At 42.3% G+C, this 18738-nt stretch overlaps 1 protein-coding gene across 9 annotated transcripts in view; it reads right to left on the bottom strand.

The window, feature by feature from the left end:
- Window positions 1-18403, bottom strand: part of HNRNPM (heterogeneous nuclear ribonucleoprotein M) — a 40140-nt gene extending 21737 nt beyond the window's left edge. For 4 of the 9 annotated variants that reach the window (XM_032394484.1, XM_032394480.1, XM_032394481.1 and 1 more), the window contains exons 1-5: window positions 18227-18402; window positions 9480-9649; window positions 1920-1972; window positions 1000-1007; window positions 821-914 (exon numbers count right to left, since the gene is read on the bottom strand). In XM_032394484.1, the coding sequence (XP_032250375.1) occupies window positions 821-914; window positions 1000-1007; window positions 1920-1972; window positions 9480-9649; window positions 18227-18339 (438 nt within the window). In that variant the 5' untranslated portion in view covers window positions 18340-18402. Of the gene's footprint in view, window positions 1-820; window positions 915-999; window positions 1008-1919; window positions 1973-9479; window positions 9650-18226 lie in introns of those variants that run through there. The other 5 variants (XM_032394479.1, XM_032394477.1, XM_032394475.1 and 2 more) reach the window with 3 other exon arrangements.
- Between the last annotated feature and the right edge of the window lie 335 nt (window positions 18404-18738).

The raw sequence follows: 18738 nt of genomic DNA on the forward strand, positions 1-18738 counted from the left end.
ACACTTCCAGACGGAAATAAGATCTTCACAGGCTTGGTATAGTTGAATCTCACTAATTTTCAATGGGGTTTTGTAATTTCTGATAACCCCATCAGTGATTTTTTCCAAAAGTTTGAAAACGCAGTTCTAGATCACCGAGGTACTCCGGTCCTTCACGTTATTCAGGCGTTTGACTCGTGTTAAGGTCTGGAGAGGTTTGTGAAACTCTGGCATTGACACTAGTCTTGAACTCTTTGCCCTTTCATGTGTCTCTTCAACACACAGAAACCTTAAACCCTACCATGCTCTCCTCTCTGAGTTCTGAATATATTGATCTTCCTCTAAGAAGTCAAAATAAGTCAGGGAGAAGTCTAATCAACAAAAACCTCCCTCTTCCTCAAGGGAGAAAAGATATCTGGTTTGGATTAGATTTGAAAGTAGATTAATGATAAATTCACTTTATAAAAGAAAAAGGGTGGGCTGAGTAAGAATAGGATTCAGGACGGGTAAGACTGTATGCGTAGATTCCCTTAACACACATGCGCACACGCACACCCCATGGGCTCGGTCTGAGTACCCCTGAAAAAAACAAGGCAGGCTGCTCTAAGACAAATCACAGATGTTAGGAAGGCAGTCAGCAGTTGCTCAGGATGTGCTCAGCCACTATTCCAAAGTTCTTACAGGAGTGACTACTGAAGCCTGTGACCGACCCTCTTCATTAAAAACAACAGGTTGGTCTGCTCCGTAAAATGTAGCCAAGGACTATTTCTGTCTTTTCCTAATTCCAAACAGGGACAACTCGACAATTATAAATGGTATCCACATTGTTTCAAGAGCTTACTTCTTTGACTTTCAGTGGTCTTCCACTCAGACTATGCTTGTTTAGAACTTCGGCAGCTTTTTTCATGCTTTCTTCCATCTTGAATTCAACAACGCTATGAAGAGTCAAAAGGAGATGAGTGAAACCAGTCCTACAATTTAGAAGGCTCAATTGCCAATAAGTAACTAGACAATACTTACGCACATCCCTTTGAAGGAAGCCACAGACCAGTCAGAAGAGCAAGGAAAGGGGGAAAAAAGAAAAGAAAAACATAGTAAATATCAATGACAGTTATATAAATTACAAATATGATTTATGTAACAAAGTTAGTTTTTAAATTAACCCTTCTAAGGGGAAGCTCACAGGAATGTCTTGCCTAGCCTTCCTTATTAAAAGCTGGGCTCCTTATTATCTCCTCTGCCTGCGCATTACCAGCATTGCACTATAGTTACTGAAGTTATAATAAGCAGACCTAAATTCAGGTTCTCCAAGAAATCACACAAACTTTAGATCTGCTTCTCTCTGTACTCAAGTCAATTCCTTATCATACTCCTCCTAAATCCATCCCTTCCATAAATTAAAGCTCATCCTTTGATTATTCTAAGCCATTCTATTGCACAACAAAATAATTTATTTTCTCTTTAAACTAGGCCAATTTTAAACGTTCAGGTTTTAATATTTGTTTTACAATTTACTGGCACAAAGGCAACTTTGCGGAATCTTTGGTTCACACAACTTTCAAATTCAGCAAACGACCAAGAGTAACATTTTCTAGACAAGAACACACGTTTTACATTAATATACCACCGCTAAAATTCCATGCATAATTCACACACAGCCAATTCCTCTGTTAACAAAGAGACAATGCTGCTATTGGTCCCCAGTTATCCAAATTGGGCATCCAAACAGAATACCAAAAAGCTCTTTGGCCAGCCATTTGGAAAAGCGGGACTCCCGTTTGCAAATCCCCTCCCACCCCACTCAAATGTTTGGCAAAATCAAACATAGCTACTATAACATGAGCACTCACTGCCTTCCTGATTTCATTCGATTCCACGCCACCATACAGTTACATTTTTCAAGTAGTAAATCCACAGAAGAAATTCTCTCAGACACTTACCCTTGACTTTCCTTCAGCGTCCATTAAGAGCTCCACGTATGTTACCTCACCAACTACAAATCAGTTTCCAGACGACACATAAACCAAGGGAGAAAAGCCAAGAAAACAATGGGAATTTAGAACAATCATCAGCAACCTTGTATGGAGCCTCTGCCTTATAAGAAAGCCCAGAAACACTCCATATTCTCTAAACCACCAAACTAGGCATTACAGGTGTGCAGTAAAAGTAGGTGAGACTCGTTAACAATTATGTCCTTGATTTTCCTCCCACCACAAACAAACTATTTCCACAGATTTCCGTATCAATTTCCCTGTCTGGAATACTCACTCATGACTAGAGGCAATCCAAATCTATAGGAAAGAAGTCTGCGTGCTTCACTTTTTTGGGGAAGGGAGGCAAACAGTTTTACACAATACACTCTCACAGGTGAAAGCAGGTAAACAGCGCACAAGCTGCAATGCCACTGAACTGAGCTCAAATGCTAACTACAAGGACGTGCAAGTGTGTATATGCTCAAAGGCACACACACGGTGTGGCCGGCCACATAGGTGCAACCTGTGCAATCGCACAAGGCCCTGCACTCAGGAGGGCCGCGCGCTTAGTTTAATGCTCTGATGTTAATCTTGAAATTCTTAATATTTTAACAAGAGGCCTCCTGTTTTCATTTTGCACGGGGCCCCACAAAATCTGTAGCTGGTCCTGCACATGGCACTAGGCTCCAGAATTGTCAGAAGTAGGATGTTCGAGTATCCGATCATAAACCAGAGCATCTGGATTCTCTTCAGTGAATTAAGCCAAGCTTTATTCTTCCTGCTTTCTCAACCTTCCCATTGAAAGACACAGATAAATGAAAAATTGAGAGCTCAGTTTGCAACTAAACAAGCTCAGAAGACTCACGTGATTCTGAACTACACAAAGGGGGACAGAAAACAAAGCATTTCAAAAGATTCCGCAGATTTTCCTCAAGGTTTGGATTGCCAATTCATGAACACCATGACCAGATGTTAGAACCCATCAGGAAGACAACCACCAAAATGGCTGCTGAACTTGAAGATGGCACAAGGAGAACAGAAATTTAAAATTGGAGAAAACAATCTCTTAAGCAGGCTCTCCAAAGTCAAGGAAGTGCTTTTGTCCTCAGGAATATCTTTTTTTTTTTTTTTTTAAAGGATTATTTTTATGATAGTAAAGCCTTCTCCAATTCTGTGATCAAGTTTGGTTTAACAGTACAAGGGTAAAAGTAAACCTCTTACTGGCCTCAACAAGTCCTGCCTATGCTAATTCCTTTGCTCAAAGGATATTCAAATTATAAGGATTTTAAAATAATAGCAAAGAAAGATTTAAATAGAAGATAAAATAACTTTTAAAATAAAAATTAACGATTTGAAGGGCAAATTTATTAGTAATGTATTTGCATAGCAGTTGACAACAAGAAGGCCAAGTGTTCAAAGTCACCTCCCCTTGTCTTTTCTTGGAATGTTAGAGAACCAAACCAGCACTTTGCACAAAACAGGAAGGCGAGAGAATCAGTGCAAAGAAATGAAGAAAAAGGGACTGGTATAATTTAACTTTTGGAGTATGCACTCCAGTGGGGCAAACTGAAAATGATCACAGCCAAGGTACAGTCAAACAATTTGGCTTTATTTTACCCTTACAAAAGTAAAGCAATTCCAAAAAAGGTGTGGCCATTCCTGAGGCCATGTTTTTAAAAAGCCATTCATTTCAACAGCAGCAGCCATTTGAGGACCAACAGCCTTATCTCCACTTTGATAAAAATGCCAGATAGTGTCAAGACAGTGAAGAGACCTCAAATTTATTTTCTACAAGCTTTAACTACCATCTAGTAACCTTAAAAATAAATCACAATATCTAACTCAAGACAACTGCAACTATGTTGTTGGAATTCAAATACTGTTGCATTTAGTAAGTTTCTAGTCTGTGTCCATAAAGACACTTTATCAAAAAACTGTCACTGCAACCTAGAAACCAAGCAAGTCCAAACCAAACTTTTTTCCCAAAAAGCTAGGTTTAAAATTTAGGACTTTTTCCACGTAAACATTCTAGTGATGGCACACATCCAACTTCAATCCTTAAGCACCAAAACTTTGCTTAAAATACCCCTTTTTGTTTTTCCCCAAATGGTATAGTTGTTTAGTAAAAGCAAAAAAATTACATTAAAAAAACCCTCCATCCTATCAGTTTAGCCAGAGGTTAGGCAGCCGCTGTGGCTCTAGCATGAGTAGTGTTGTTCCCAAGGGAGCATCAGTAATAAACCACATCCCTCATACATTCCCAACCTCTACCCTGAGATTCCACATCAATTCAAAGATGTAAGCAAATCAGGATTACAGGATCTGCAAGAGGTGCTAGTTCATACTTCCCTACAGGAAGATAATAGTAGACCACCTCTCTTTTAGTTCTACAATATTAAAACAAAGACCCGTTTAGTGTAGTCAGTACAACTAGCAACAAAACATTGAAGGTAAAATTTGCCACCTATGCATAGTCTGGTCACATCCAAAGAAATGAAGTTTAAAAGACCAAATCAACCAGAGCAGATGAGTTAGGACTGAGAGGCAGAGTTAATAAATTGGCAGCTGCAACAGTCTTGCCCAAATGGAACTCGCAGGTTATTGATGGAAAACACTGCTGCTCCTCTCCCTTCCTGAACATGGATGGGATCCATGGAATCCCAAAAGGAGGTGCTAGGTAATTCTACTGCAGCTTTAAATATCAGAACATCTAAATGAAAAAACTAAGACTGAAACATCTAATGCCCAATGTTTTCACCTACCTTTATTTTAAAATGCTTCAACAAATCACCTTTAACCAACTTTTACATGATAAACATTGCCTCAAGCATAAAACACATCAAGAGGATAAGCAGAATGAACAAGCAACCCAAAAAGAAGTCAGGCACACCTGCACGTATTTTTTTATCACGAACAGTACTTATGTCTGTATTCTCATTTACTTTGAAATGGACCAAAAAAGGAGGGGCGGGGACGACAGAGGCCAAAGCTTCACTGAAGAGAATTCATATGTGAAAAGGCCTGTAATTTAAAGGCGAGGGTGGAAGGGGAAGGCTCCAAAGAGCAGGCACGTTATCAAACACACTCACCCCTCAGGTGGCCACTCGTACAGAGAACAGATGCATATTTTAATTTGGAAAGCTTGTGCCTTTAATATACAGACAACTTGAAACCTGGTAAAATAATTATTCTACAGAAGGACGACTTGATTTATGGACGAGTTAGAAAATTATTGAGCCCATTCTTGCTCCTACTTCCACAGCAACAGATCACTACTTCTCGGGGAACCTGGGTGGCTCAGTCGGGTAAGCATCTGCCTTCAGCTCAGGTCATGATCCCAGGGTCCCGGGATCGAGTCCTGCATCGGGCTCTCTGCTCAGCAGGGAGCCTGCTCCTCCCTCACACTCTCCCTCTGTACTCTCTCTCTAATAAATTTTAAAAATCTTAAAAAAAAAAAAAAAAAGAGAGAGAGAGAGAGAGAGATCACTACCTTCTCTAACTGAACCAAAAACTGGCAAACATAAAGTGAAGGCAGGCTACACTGTCAGGGTTCAACCCAATTTGCCCACAGACACAAATGCATTAGCCTAACAGGTCTTCACAAAAAGCAGGCTGAATTTCCCCAAAAAAGGAAAATACGAAGGAACAAATAGACTGGATATGGATTTTTACTTAAATTGAAAATAAAGTTTGGCTGCATAAAACCCACAATGTAGGTTGTGTTCAAGAGCCAACGGAGACTCTTTTGGACTACGCTTGCCCTCCGGGCCTCAGTTTTCAGTCAGCTGGAATTTGAAATTTACTTAAAACAATCCATCAGGAGCACCTGGGTGGCTCCAGACTGTTAAGTATCTATCCAACTCTTGATTTTAGCTCAGGTCATGATCTCAGGGTTGTGGGACCAGGCCCCACATTAGTATTCCACACTCAGCATGTGTAGTCCACTTGAAATTCTCTCTCCCACTGCCTCTGCCCCAGCGAGCGCTCTCTCTCAAAATAAATATATCTTAAAAAAAAAAAAAAAAAGCGATCCATTAAATGAAGACAGAGGATTAAGTGCTTAAAGAAATCTTTGCTTACACAAGTTAAACTGACTGTTGGTAAACTTGGGATTGATTGAGAGTAAACTCCATCACTGACGTTCTTTTATTCCTCAAACTGTGCTCCATGTTCACTCACTGCAGGTTCAGCTCAGGCCTGTCTCTTTACAAATGCCCCACCTCAATGGTGCCAACTCCCTGGTTAGGCCAGGAGAACAAGCAGCCCAATAACGAGCTTTCTTCATCCACACAGGACTTCGCAGTAATGTAGCACAACGCTATTTAAGTTTAAAATTCCCAAGGTCACCTTTTTCACCCAGTCCTTATGGTCAAAACACTTTTCATGTGATCCCAATCTGTCCCCAGTGATGAAAATCAGGTAGGTTGTGAGACTGTGAAAGCATCTGCAAACTTATGTGATAATCTCCGATTCTGATCTCCTATTACACTGGCTCTCAATTTTTTTTTTCAATTCAGCAACTCTTTGTGGTGTTCATAGAAGCCATTTTGTTCCATGTACTATCGCCGTTAAAAAATCAGCATGATCAAAAGGACAACAGAAACCTCTCCTTTGTTCCATCAGGACACTTAGAGCAGAAAGGGGAAAGTTCACCAGACGATTCTACAGGCTGTGAAAACTGTTTAATCCACATCCCAAACTTGGGGGGGGGGGGGGGCAGCCTGGCTCAGAACAAAGCAAAGCTCTCAATACATTTTCCTTAAATTCAGCAATGCTGATTTCATGATAGTGCCACCAAACAGCTGGGCACCAAACAAGCTTTGGGATCCCATCCAGGGGAAAAAAGCAAAGTGACCAATTCACATAATACATGTATCATTAACAGGATCTCCTAGAATGCTGCTAAATGCTCAAATTTAAGACAGAGTATATACACTTGGTGGCCAAGAAGGGGGGAAAGATCAGGAATTAGGGAGGGGTGCATGAAGCATCTGACACATGATTAGCCTTAGAAAAGCTCCTGTCTTGCCACTTCAAAGTTACTAGTCCACTTCTGAGAGGCGGCAGTTAGACAGTGTGGCAGTGACAGGACATTTTCCAGACCTTTAAGTTGAAGACAACTAATTCTAGCTTATTCCGTTGGTTTCCTGAAACAACAAAACTCTTAAAATGCAGACCAGTAAAGAGTGGCAGAGTTGTAATAAGCCAGGTCTCCACAGTTGGCCCACTCTGGAGGTGACCTCGAGACTGATGCTTTTAGGGTGTTAAGTGCCCCTAGCTGCAGTAACAAGTCTTCAAAAAACGAAAACTTACTCGCAACAGGTTTCAAGTCAATACTTCAGATTTCAAATAACCACCTAAACATATTATCAGTATACCAAGACATGAATAAAAACGCCATTTTAAACCTCATAATAAAAATAACATTTTTGAGACCTATATATGTGAACAGTAAATTTCTTCAGACCTCACATGCTGAACAGAAGCATTACCATAAAAAAAAATTATCTTCCTCTTATGAAACCCTTTCACCCACAATACAAGTAATTTAAACAGAAAAATAATTAATTTAACCTATACAGGGGAGCTCTAAACAAGAACATTTTAAGATTTGTTTAAAATAACTTATTTACTGCACACCTGTAATTCTAAATTACACCACCAAAAAAATACACTGAAAGGGCTGAGCCAGGGCATTCGTAGCAGTATGCCAGGGGAATATGAGAACCAGTTTGGAAGTATCCAAATAAACCACCAGGCTGGCCCCACACTTAATACAGTGCAAAATAGGAAATTGAGGTGAACTGCTTCTACATCCAGAAACGTCATGGCTGCTGCTGCTACCAGCTTTAAGGCTTCCAAAACTGAATTACTGAATGGTAAAGCAGTAAAAATGTCACCTACTTTATCCATCATGTCCCAAAACTGGTTCACACACTCCTAAAAATAAAAAAATAATTTGGCCTGCAATCTCTTACAAAATTCTAACAATTGCGTTTTCAAAGCCACATTCCTGGTTCTTGGAACTACTATACCTTATTATCAATGGAAGTATCAATTCAGCGGTTCAACCAAATCACGAGAACACAAATTTGGGGGTTATTCCAAAAACTAATTCGAATGAGACCCAACTGTACTGTACAGAAATTCTAAGCTTGTATTGAAGCAGCAGTCCCAAAAACCAAGAACACTGCATCTGGGATGCCACGTGACACGCCCCTCAGACAAAAAGAAGAAACTTCACTCTTGCCCTAGGAGCATTGGCAGGAATGATTTGGCTGATCAAGGCAGGAAAACAAATCTCACACCGAACGTTTTTCCATCCATGTTATCTGGAGAACTACTACATGGGAGCAGCCTACATGAATGTACAGAGAAGTTCACGGTGCCTAGTGCTTCTGGCATGTCATGGTCAAATTAAGTGATGGGACAATGATGGCAGTGGGCCAGTCATAATTTCAAAACCCAATGCTGGGAGCACCAGTACACATACCAAAATGGCCTATCCAAGTGGCATCTCTGCCACTGAAATGTTTATCATTTGACAATTCAAGCTTGAATCTCTTTTCATTATGAATGCTCCAGAAAACCAATACCTTTCAGTCCTTCAAAAAGACTCCATTTAAGGGTAATTTGATTCTAGGTTTCCCTTGGGGGAGACCTCAAGGCATCAGACACATTGTTCTCTATCAGTAGTTTTGTCTAAACCAGGGCTGAGCAATCTCTTTAGCCCTGAGTGCCACCAGCAGGGCCAAGAATCAGAAAAGAAAGGAAGACAAAAGCACAGAACAAGGATGTGGAAAGAAAGAGGATACATATGGTGTGCACAGGGGGGTGAGGCAGAGGACCATGGGGACAACCAGCCTCCTAGGACCTCCTGGTGGCAGCAGAGCTTCAGTTGCTTCCCCTGCCCTAGGCCAGAATCTGGACACTGGGCGCCACTGAAGTGCGCCTGAAAGCACAGCATTATGTAGCAGATGCCTTATTGTGAGCTCTCCGATTGCCAATCTAACCCCGGTTTCTTCCCAGGGGGAAAAAAGCCTAACAGTTTAAATAACAAACTAATGTTTTAGAATTTAGAATCTGAGCAGCACAAGTTCCAACTACCAAATTTTGATCCCAGGAAGACATCCACAAAATTTAAACAAACTACCTTCCCTCCAGAATTAAAAAGCTTAAAAAATTTTTTTAAAGAAAAGGAAAAACCTCTCCCACCTAGTATGAAGAAATCAAAAAATTTCCTCAACACAAAGAGGCTCCCCTCAAGCTTAATCAAAGCCCTATTAACCATATTAAGCCAGTAAAATCATTTGTAGGCCAAAAGACCATACAAACCACCCTGTTTGACACACAGGTGCATGACCACACAAAAAAGTAGGGTGGGTAAAGCGGCTTAACTCTCAAGCCTGGACAGAATACATGCTCTACCCAGATCAACTTCCACTGACAAAAAAATAACCAAGGAATTAGCCACAGAAAAGATGACACATCAACCTTCTTACCCTACTCGACCACCAGTACCATTACCTTTTTCTTTAACCAGGTCTTTAAGTGACTGCCATTTCACATCAAAAGGTATGTTTGTAATGAAGGCTCTGTATCTTTTAGTTGGATTGGCATATGGCTCAAAGCGATTGCCTCCTCTTTTTATGTTTTTCTCCTTCCTCTTCTCATTCTGAGTAGGTCGCTCTCCTTCACTGAATTCGAAGGGAAAAAAAGGGTCCATATGTTAGCACAATATGAAAGACAGTATTTGATTTGCCAGGTTTACAATTCCACACAGTTACATCTAACACAAGACTAATATTGACTTTGATCTGACACATTCAAACTTAAGTGCTCGTAGAACAGAAAGGTACAGTAGTGCCCTCCTTAAAACCCACCTATCAAGAAGCCATTCCCAAGAAACTGTGCTCTCCTATGCCTTCATACATTCCTAGGAGCTTTAACAGAGATGGGAGCAAGAGGCCAACTCCCTGCCCAAGGTGCTTCAATTTCGCCAGAAACAGGAAAAGAGAAGATTTGCAAGACTTCATGGAACAGAAATGAGCTGGTGCACGTAGGCCCAATCAACTTTAACTTCATAAAGAAAACTATCTTTTTGTTGTGGGGGAAAAAAATTTTTTTTAAGTAGGAATATAAAATGGTGCAGCCACTATAGAAAATTTTGGCAGTCATTCGAAAAGTTAAAACACATAATTACCATATGACCCAACAATTCCACTCCTGGGTACAGATCCAAAAGAAGTGAAAGGAAGGAGCAGATACTTGTACACCAAATAGCAGCATTATTCATAATAGCCAAGAGGTGGAAACAACCCAAGTGTCCACCAACAGATGAATGGAATAAACAAAATGTGGTATAGCCATACAATGGAATATTATTCAGCCATAAAAGGCATGAAATGCTGATAGATGCTGCAACACAGATGAAGTCTGAAAACATGATGCTAAGCAAAATAAGCCAGGCACAGAGACAGAAGAGAGGTTACCAGAAGCTGGGGGGAGGTGGCAATGGGGAGTTATTGTTTCATGGATGCGAGTTTCTGTTTGGGATGATAAAGTTCTGAAAATGGATAGTGGTATAATGCACAACATAGCACTTAGTGCCACTAAACTATACACTTAAAATGGTTAAAATGACAAATTTTACATATATTTCACAATTAAAAAAAAAATTTTTTTTTTAAACCGGAAAAAAGCCATTTTCTATACAGCCCTAGGAAAACCGAAGTCTGAGCAACCCAGGTAGGTAAAAGACAATACAGGAAAAGATCCCACCTTCAGCAAAGGGTGAATGCTTTTTTGGCATGGCTTTTCCTATAATATTCTTTACCCTTGTGTGTCAGGCATCTCCACACTGTAACACTTCATTTCTAAACTCTACAGACACAAATTCGGCTTAGATTAGGACATGACATAAGTTTCAGAAGAAAAGCAAACTTCCAAAAGCACAGAACCAGACATCAGGCTGGAAGCCTTGGCCACAGCAAAGAGAAACAGACCGGTGTGTGCCAGGACGCCATGCATTGGCCAAGTGAAGCTACTCCATGAGCTGCCCACTCATATATCAAATATCAGCCCCCTGTGACCACAGGCAGACACCTGTGAGAGGTGACCATGAACAACTGGGATCCGGCAGACAGGAAGTTCCTCTACTTCCTGTACTGTGTCCCGCACTTTCTGCTTACCGAGCCCTATGCTTCCCACCAGTGAAAATCCAGCAACTCCCAAACCACACGGTCTAGCAGAGACTTTGTGATCCATGACAAAAATGGAAAAAACAAAAAGCCAAGATTATGGTATTAATGATTTATAAACCTACCTTTAATTAAAGGGCTGATATTTATTCTAGGATATGTCTTCCTTCTGTGGAAGACGTAAGGTTCAAATACCAGATGACAGCTAGAGGACTTTTGTTCTTATAACATATTTACTTGGAATTAAAAAATAATTTAAGTAAGCTATACACCTAATGTGGGGCTTTACCTCACGACCCTGAGATCAAGAGTCACATGCTCTACCAACTGAGTCAGCCAGCCACTCCACTCGGAAAATTTTAGCAACTTTTTGAAGCCCCAAAGTTGTTTCTTTTTTTTCCCTGCTGGTCCCTCCTATCCAAACACAAGGGTGCCAAGTGGTAACCCAGTGAAGGTATCCTCCTCGGCAAAAGTAAGAAAAGCAGTTTCCTCCATGATTTCAAATATACCAACAGGCAATAAACAGACTTCCTTCACAGAAGCTAGCAGATATGGAGGAGTATAGCCACTCTAATCCGCAAAATTCCTAGAATTCTACTGTCTACCCCAAGTTAATAACAGATCCTCCAGAAGCTGGCTGCACACCACAAGCAGATCTCAAAGGAAACCCTCAACCATCACAGAGGCCACCTGTCTATTCCATATGAAAGTCCCACACCAGTCTGCCAAACAGTGTATTTGCCAACGTGTCTCTTGCTCCTGGCAGTTAAGAAGGCAAATGTTAGTAAAACTTCATAAAATGTAGAGCACCATTCATGGACCTCCAGACAGGGTCTGCGGATAGAAACGTATTTTAATATAACTGGTTTCTTTTGAAACCCACACACTCTATAATTTACATTAAAAAACATTATTCTGACACAAGGTCCATGACACAGTAATAGTTCCAGTCTGTGTTTTCACAGACCTGCTTAGCTCATCTATTAGTTAAAAAATGTATAAATAACTAATTACAGTCAAAGCAGGTAACAAAGTGTCCAGCCCATATTCTGCAGATGATTATGGCTAAGAATAGGCTAGCTACCCAGTCGAACCACAGAAGCTGGGTATTTGGTTTGGGGTTAATCCACATCACATGGCTCACCATCAAGAAAGCAGCTCATATGGATTATGTCCAAGATGTGAGCACAGCACTCTACCCAAATCCTTCTCTGGCTAATCATTTCCACTCTCTGAGAAGTTTCATCCTAAGTAAATGGGCTTAGAACTATCTCGTCACTTTAAAAATTGACATTTTCATAAATCCAATGACCACCAGCAACCCTTTTTTTATTTTTTTAAGTAATCTCTATGCCCAACGTGGGGCTTGAACTCACAACACTGAGATCAAGAATCACATGCTCTGGGCGCCTGGGTGGCTCAGTTGGTTAAGCTACTGCCTTCGGCTCAGGTCATGATCCTGGAGTCCCTGGATCGAGCCCCGCATCGGGCTCCCTGCTCAGCAGGGAGTCTGCTTCTCCCTCTGACCCTAACCCCTCTCATGTGCTCTCTCTCATTCTCTCTCTCTCAAATAAATAAATAAAATCTTTAAAAAAAAAAAAAAAAAAAAAGAATCACATGCTCTACCGACTGAGCCAGCCAGGGCCCCCTTCTAAAATTTTATTTTTTCTTAAATAATCTCTACACCATCAACGCTTCTTAAAATTGTAGACCACCCTCAAAGAAATCTCACTCAAGGTACATATTCAGGTATAGCTAATGTGAGAGTTTTAAGAGTGGTATCCTGAAAAGCTCATTTTTAAAATGTCCAATCCCATTTTTTCACTTATCTTCAGGATAAAATTAGGGGAGTAGTCTTCTCTAGCCCTAAGATATTTGTAAACACTTACCTTCAAAAACTTTTTAGAAGTACGTTTTTATAAATGGATTGTATTTTGACAACACTGACAAAATTGCTTAATCCCAAATACCCCAAATTTATAGACGTTAAAAATGTTAAACACACATCTACCATATGACCCAATCGTCCACAGCCAATACTTTTCCAAGAGAAAGTAAAGCATATATCCATATAAAAATCTGTACCTAAGTGTTCACAGCAACACTATTTGTAATGTCCCAAAACCGGAAATTTATCTACTAACAGGTAAATGAAAAACCAAACTGTAGTAGATCCATAAATTGAAATAGTACTCAGCAACAAAAAGTAATGAACGACATGCAACAAGAAACACTCGAAGAAACCAAACGGTTACAATACAGTATGATTCCATCATATAGAATTTTATATTTGAGAAAATCTAATCTGGCAAACTAATCCATAGCAGGGTTTCTCAACCTCAGCACTAGTGACATTCTGGGACAAAAGCTCTGTTATGTGGGGCTGCCACATGCATCCCTGACCTCTCCCCAAGAGATCTCAGCAGCAACCCAATCCCTCAGTCTTGAATGTAAAAATCAAAAATATCTTCAAGACACTTCCAAATGTCCCCTGGACAGAAATGTTGCCTGGGGGTGGAGAAAGGGAGGACTTAGAAGATTACAGAGGTGAGAAAAAAATTGCTGGGGGTCATGGACGTATTTGTTACCTTGACTCAGTGAGGGATTCATAATACTGACACTTATGCTGCACATTTCTAATATGTGCAGCTTACTGTGCCAATAATGCAATATAATTAAGTTCCTACTTATGTTTGTTAAATTTCAAATCTAACTCCAGTAACTTACTTGTAACTCCAACATAAAGTATCAAATATGGAATCTTTCAAAGAAATGGAAACCACAATAAGAGACCTATTTAGGCCAGCTAAATATCTTACTAATATTCTCCTTGCTAACTGGCTCTCAATTCCCAGGTAGTGCTGAGGTTGCCAATGAACACTGTCTATTCTGGCACCCAATCATCCACCTTACGGTCTAAATAGACCCAATATAAATAAAAATTTTTTCTAACATTCTATCAACCTATTTCACGATACATCAAAAAACAAGCCTAAAATATCTGTAAGTACCTTCCAAGTCATGAAAATGAAGTATGTCTAATACGGCTTGGGAACTGTTTCACTCACTGTATTCTTTGAGAATTATCATTTTTCATGTCACTGCTCCACCAAACGAGAATTATACTGTACCTAAACACCACAACTAAAAAGAGCCTGCTACATTTGCCGAATCCCTACCCTCTCTTACGCTTCACAGCATTCAATACCCTCATTACTTTCAGTTTTTCAGAGTGTAGTTTGAAATGGCAACTCCAACACCCTGAAATCCTGATCACGTCTCTGAGGGAGAAGACTCCTCCTCCCCCCACAAGCCCCTTGAGAATCATCCCTTATGTTAGGGCCTGAGCTCCTCTAATATATTTAGCGCACAGAGCACTACTCATAGCACTATTCTAGCTCCAGATCCACCTGTCAACTATCCTTGCAACTCAAGCTCTCTACCTCTGTTTCTTTACCAGCAAAACCAGCATAACCTGTATCCAGAGTAGGCCACAGGGATGCTGTGAGAATCAACAAACCACCTAACAAAAAGCAGCTTGGTAAATGTCCAGTACAATATCCAAAGGAGCAGCACTACAGGTGACTAAGCACCACACATCTAGGTCTGAAACACAACGCCAGGGTCTTTGCTAGGGCTCAGCTCCTTCCTTTGTAAAAGGGTATTACCATCCACACTTACAGGTTTAAAGAAGATTTGGCACACAATAACTGTCGCACTGATATATTTCTGTACCAATAATTTTCTTGAGAGGGACTGATTCACTCCTAGCCTTCTACCGTTACATAGTGATTAAAACAAGCCCACCAGGGTGGTGGCTGAGCATGCTTAGGCACTGTACTCATTACAGACTACCCAAAGGAGTGATTCAGCTTTCAACTCCATGACTGTAAAACATGATCACGGGGAGTCCATCTGAGAACCCCAAAAAGAAACAACCTATTCTTTGCAGACTAGTATCTCTTTGCCTAGCCATGAATAAAACCAAAGAGCAAAGTGAAAGTCAAGAGCTGGCAGCATGCATTCAAATAATCCAGAACCCCCTCTAAAGTTGAGCTCACAATCTAATGTGCCTCAAAAAATCCTTTTTATCAAGTATACAGTCACTTTTTAAAGTACAGCAAACACTCAAATCACTGCAAACCAGAGAATGTGGTTTAAATAAAACACTTTCAATGACTGTGTTTAGAGAGGTTACCAGGGTAGTACTGTGGAAGCAAATAGGGCCTTGGAGTCTAGATAGTCATCCCTAGTCTCTGGGTCAATTTCCTTAACTGGAGTTTCCTCAATTGCTTAAAAAAATTTTTTTTCTCAGTTCTAAAAAGAGTTACCACAATGCTACCTCCCTGCCAATCTATACTAAGTATAATTTTTTATTTTTAAATAATCTCCATCTCTCAATTTTCTGATTCAGCCACAAGATTTAGAAAAGGAATAGGTTAAGTCACTGATTTTAAATATATGGTACAACCTTTACTTAAGGGGGGGGGGGGACGGGCACACACCTAAACCCTTATATAGTCCTCTAAAATAAACACTTCTTCCCTGACTAAATATACTCTTAACTCTGAATCTTGATTGCCTTTAGATGGAAGATTTTTCATCAAAATAAAACAAATCCTCCTCCCACACCCAGAAGAAAAGGAACTGAAAAATAAGCTTTCCTATCTGGGGTCCTCAATCAAGCTTGCTTGCTCACTGCCTTTTTGGTTTACAGCACACTCCACTCCTGGTACAGACAGGTCAGAAGAATGAAGTTTCACTCAATTCCCATCCTTCAAAGGCTTTCAAGATAAAAATCTAGATTCCTTAGCCTGGAATTCATTGCCCCACCAGCTGGCCCCCAGTGTTTTAGCAGTAAGTGCCACAGCAGCTTCAATTTTTTACAAATATGCAAAGCATACACCCAAATCCCTAGTCTTTGGACACTCTCCTCTCAGCCTCTCCCCAATCATCATCTTTCCCTCTCCAACCAAAGATACATCTCCCTGCCCCCAGCAGGTTAGGCTGGAGGGAGGGTGGCCCCTTGCAAGCTCCCCACCAGGTAACTCCTTTTACTTCTAACACAGCCTAATTACCCTACTACAGAAATGTAAAGTGCTTCCTCCTCTGGGCAAGGGCTTTATTCTAAAGAGCTCTGTTTCAAGAGCTTCCTCATACGAAAGAAAAGAAAAGAAAAAAGGAATGAAGGAAAGAAAAGAAAAAAATTTCCACAGGCCCTACAAAATAGATCTGTTGCTACCTCCCCAAAATATCCACAATTAAGCAGTCCTAGACTCTGGGTTTATTCCAACAAGGGCTGTTTTATCTCTAAAACCTTCAGGTTCTTCCTAATAGTCCACATGTTAAATAAATCAGCCACAAAATTACTACTTGAAAATGAATAGTGGAAAATGGGAAATTTGAAAAATGTACCCCAGCTGCTATAATCTATAACCAAACTTCTCACCTAACAGTTCTAGCAGCATTTCATCCTGTGATGCTTTAAAAGAAAAAAAAAGAAAAAAAGAAATGTGTCTTAAACGCCCCCAAATATGGCCCTTAGAAATCCTACTAGGCTCCCCAAAAGATGATGAAAAAAGTCCAAATGAGCACATCTCTTTCCAGTTTTCAATAGCAAAGTGTTGGGAACACTTCCAGGATGCCTTTCTGTTGATTTCTCAGGACCAGTAACCATGGTATTTTGTTCCTCCCCACCTAAGGAGAGAAAGTTTAACAAAGCCAGTATTTATTGAATGCTCATTCACATAAAGCCAATTTAACTGCACTCATTTTCAATCTCCACAAACTCTAGTTATGCATATTAAAAAATTCGTGGGAAGGCAAATTCATAAGAGACAGAAACCTGTAAGAGAGGTAACCAGCAGCTGAGGAATGAGGCAGAGTAAACTCCTATGTAATCAATCAATCGCTCCAGTTTGGGAAGGTGATAAAGTTCTGGACGTGAACATAGGATGATAGTAGCACAACACTGTGAATGCGCTTAATGTCATTGAATCGCACACTCAAAAATGGTTAAAACTGTAAATCGTAGGTTATGTATGTTACCACAATTTTTAAAAAATTTGTAAGAAATCAAATGTGCGCCCAGAAGTCCCCTCTCCTCCCAGCTGTTGGTTGTAGACACAACGTCTCTCCGCGTCTTTCAAGTGACTGCTATCAGAATGGCTGGGTTTCATGGGGACACAAGATGATGCGTTAAAGCTTTAATTAAACTTGAAAAACCAAGAACCCCAAGACAGAGCCCCAGGCTGGACTAGAACAGGTGACGAAGTTCGCAAGTCGGCGAGCCCGCCTAAGGAAGGAAAAATCTTCCCCTGGAACACGGAAGAGGAGCTTTCTCCCCCCCACCCCCCGCCCTCTTTGTTTGCTTGTTTCTAAGGGTGAACACTGAGCAGCAGATCCGAACTCTCTACAGTTACGTACTGCGCACCTGGGAGGAGCGAGGGACGCCGCGAGGGACTCGAGCCGGGGCCAGAGCGTAGGGCTAGCGGCGGTTCCGACCGAGGCACTCCCCGCGAGGCGGGGGAAGGGGAAAAGGAAGAGGAGGCGCCCCGAACGGGCCTCGCGGTCCCCGCCGAAACCTACCCGCCTGCCTCGGCTGCCGTTTACCGGGGCTCACCGCGCGCGAAGCTCTGCGCGCGCACTCTCTCCCCTCCCCCCACTTTACGGATCGCGAAACTGAGACCCCGGGTGGTAGAGGAGGGGGGTTGTGAAACCACTCAACCCAAGGTCACCCGACAGGCTGGCGGGCGGCGGACTCGGCGACTCCCCGGCCCGCGCCATCATCCCCGTGCGCAGGGGCCCGGCCTCAGGCCTCGGCGTCGGGCCCGGCCTGCAGGCGCCGGCGGGGCTGAGGTCCGCGGCCTGGGAGGAGGCGGCGATCCTTGAGGCGCTCAAGGGGCCACCCGGCTTCACTCCTCACGGCTTCGGCCGCCCCCACCCTCGGCAGGACAGGCGGGGAAGGCCCAGGCCGAGGCCGCGCCGGTGGGAGGCCGCCAACAGACCTAACGGAGCTGCAGGCGGCCGCCGCGAAGGTGCCCGACCCGGGACAAGGAGCCGTGGAATACTCACCCCTTCGGGCCCGGAGCCCCGTTGCCGCTTGGCACGCCGGGCGCGCCGCTCTCCTCCTCCATTTTGGTCTCCGTCGTCGCCACCTCGGCCGCCGCTTCGACCCCTGCCGCCATTTTCTCCGCGTCTGGGCTTTGTGTGAGGGAGCGGGATGCGAGCCGCTGCGCCTGCGCGCTCACGTGACTCGGCGCGACCAGTAACGCCTGCGCGCGCCGCGGCCCGCTCCCGCCTCGTCCCCTCCCGCCACGGGCCACGCCCCTGCTCGGGGCCACGCCCCCGCCGCGCGCAAGCGCGGACCCGCAGCTGTTATTCATTCATTACCGCAACGAACTTGCGTTAGGCACCTACTGGATTCTCCACCCACTCGAAGTCGGGGAGGGGACGCACCTCCCCACCTCCCTACACGGACCTACTCACTCCCAGCTTCCTGTAATCAGAGCCGGCGCAGAGAGGCTGCGAAAGTTTTGTTTACTATGATATAAAGGAGTTAGCTAGACAAGGAAGGCAGGACACTG

The sequence above is a fragment of the Phoca vitulina genome, unplaced genomic scaffold (genome assembly GCF_004348235.1).
Source record: "Phoca vitulina isolate PV1807 unplaced genomic scaffold, GSC_HSeal_1.0 scaffold81, whole genome shotgun sequence".
NCBI classification, from domain to species: domain Eukaryota; kingdom Metazoa; phylum Chordata; class Mammalia; order Carnivora; family Phocidae; genus Phoca; species Phoca vitulina.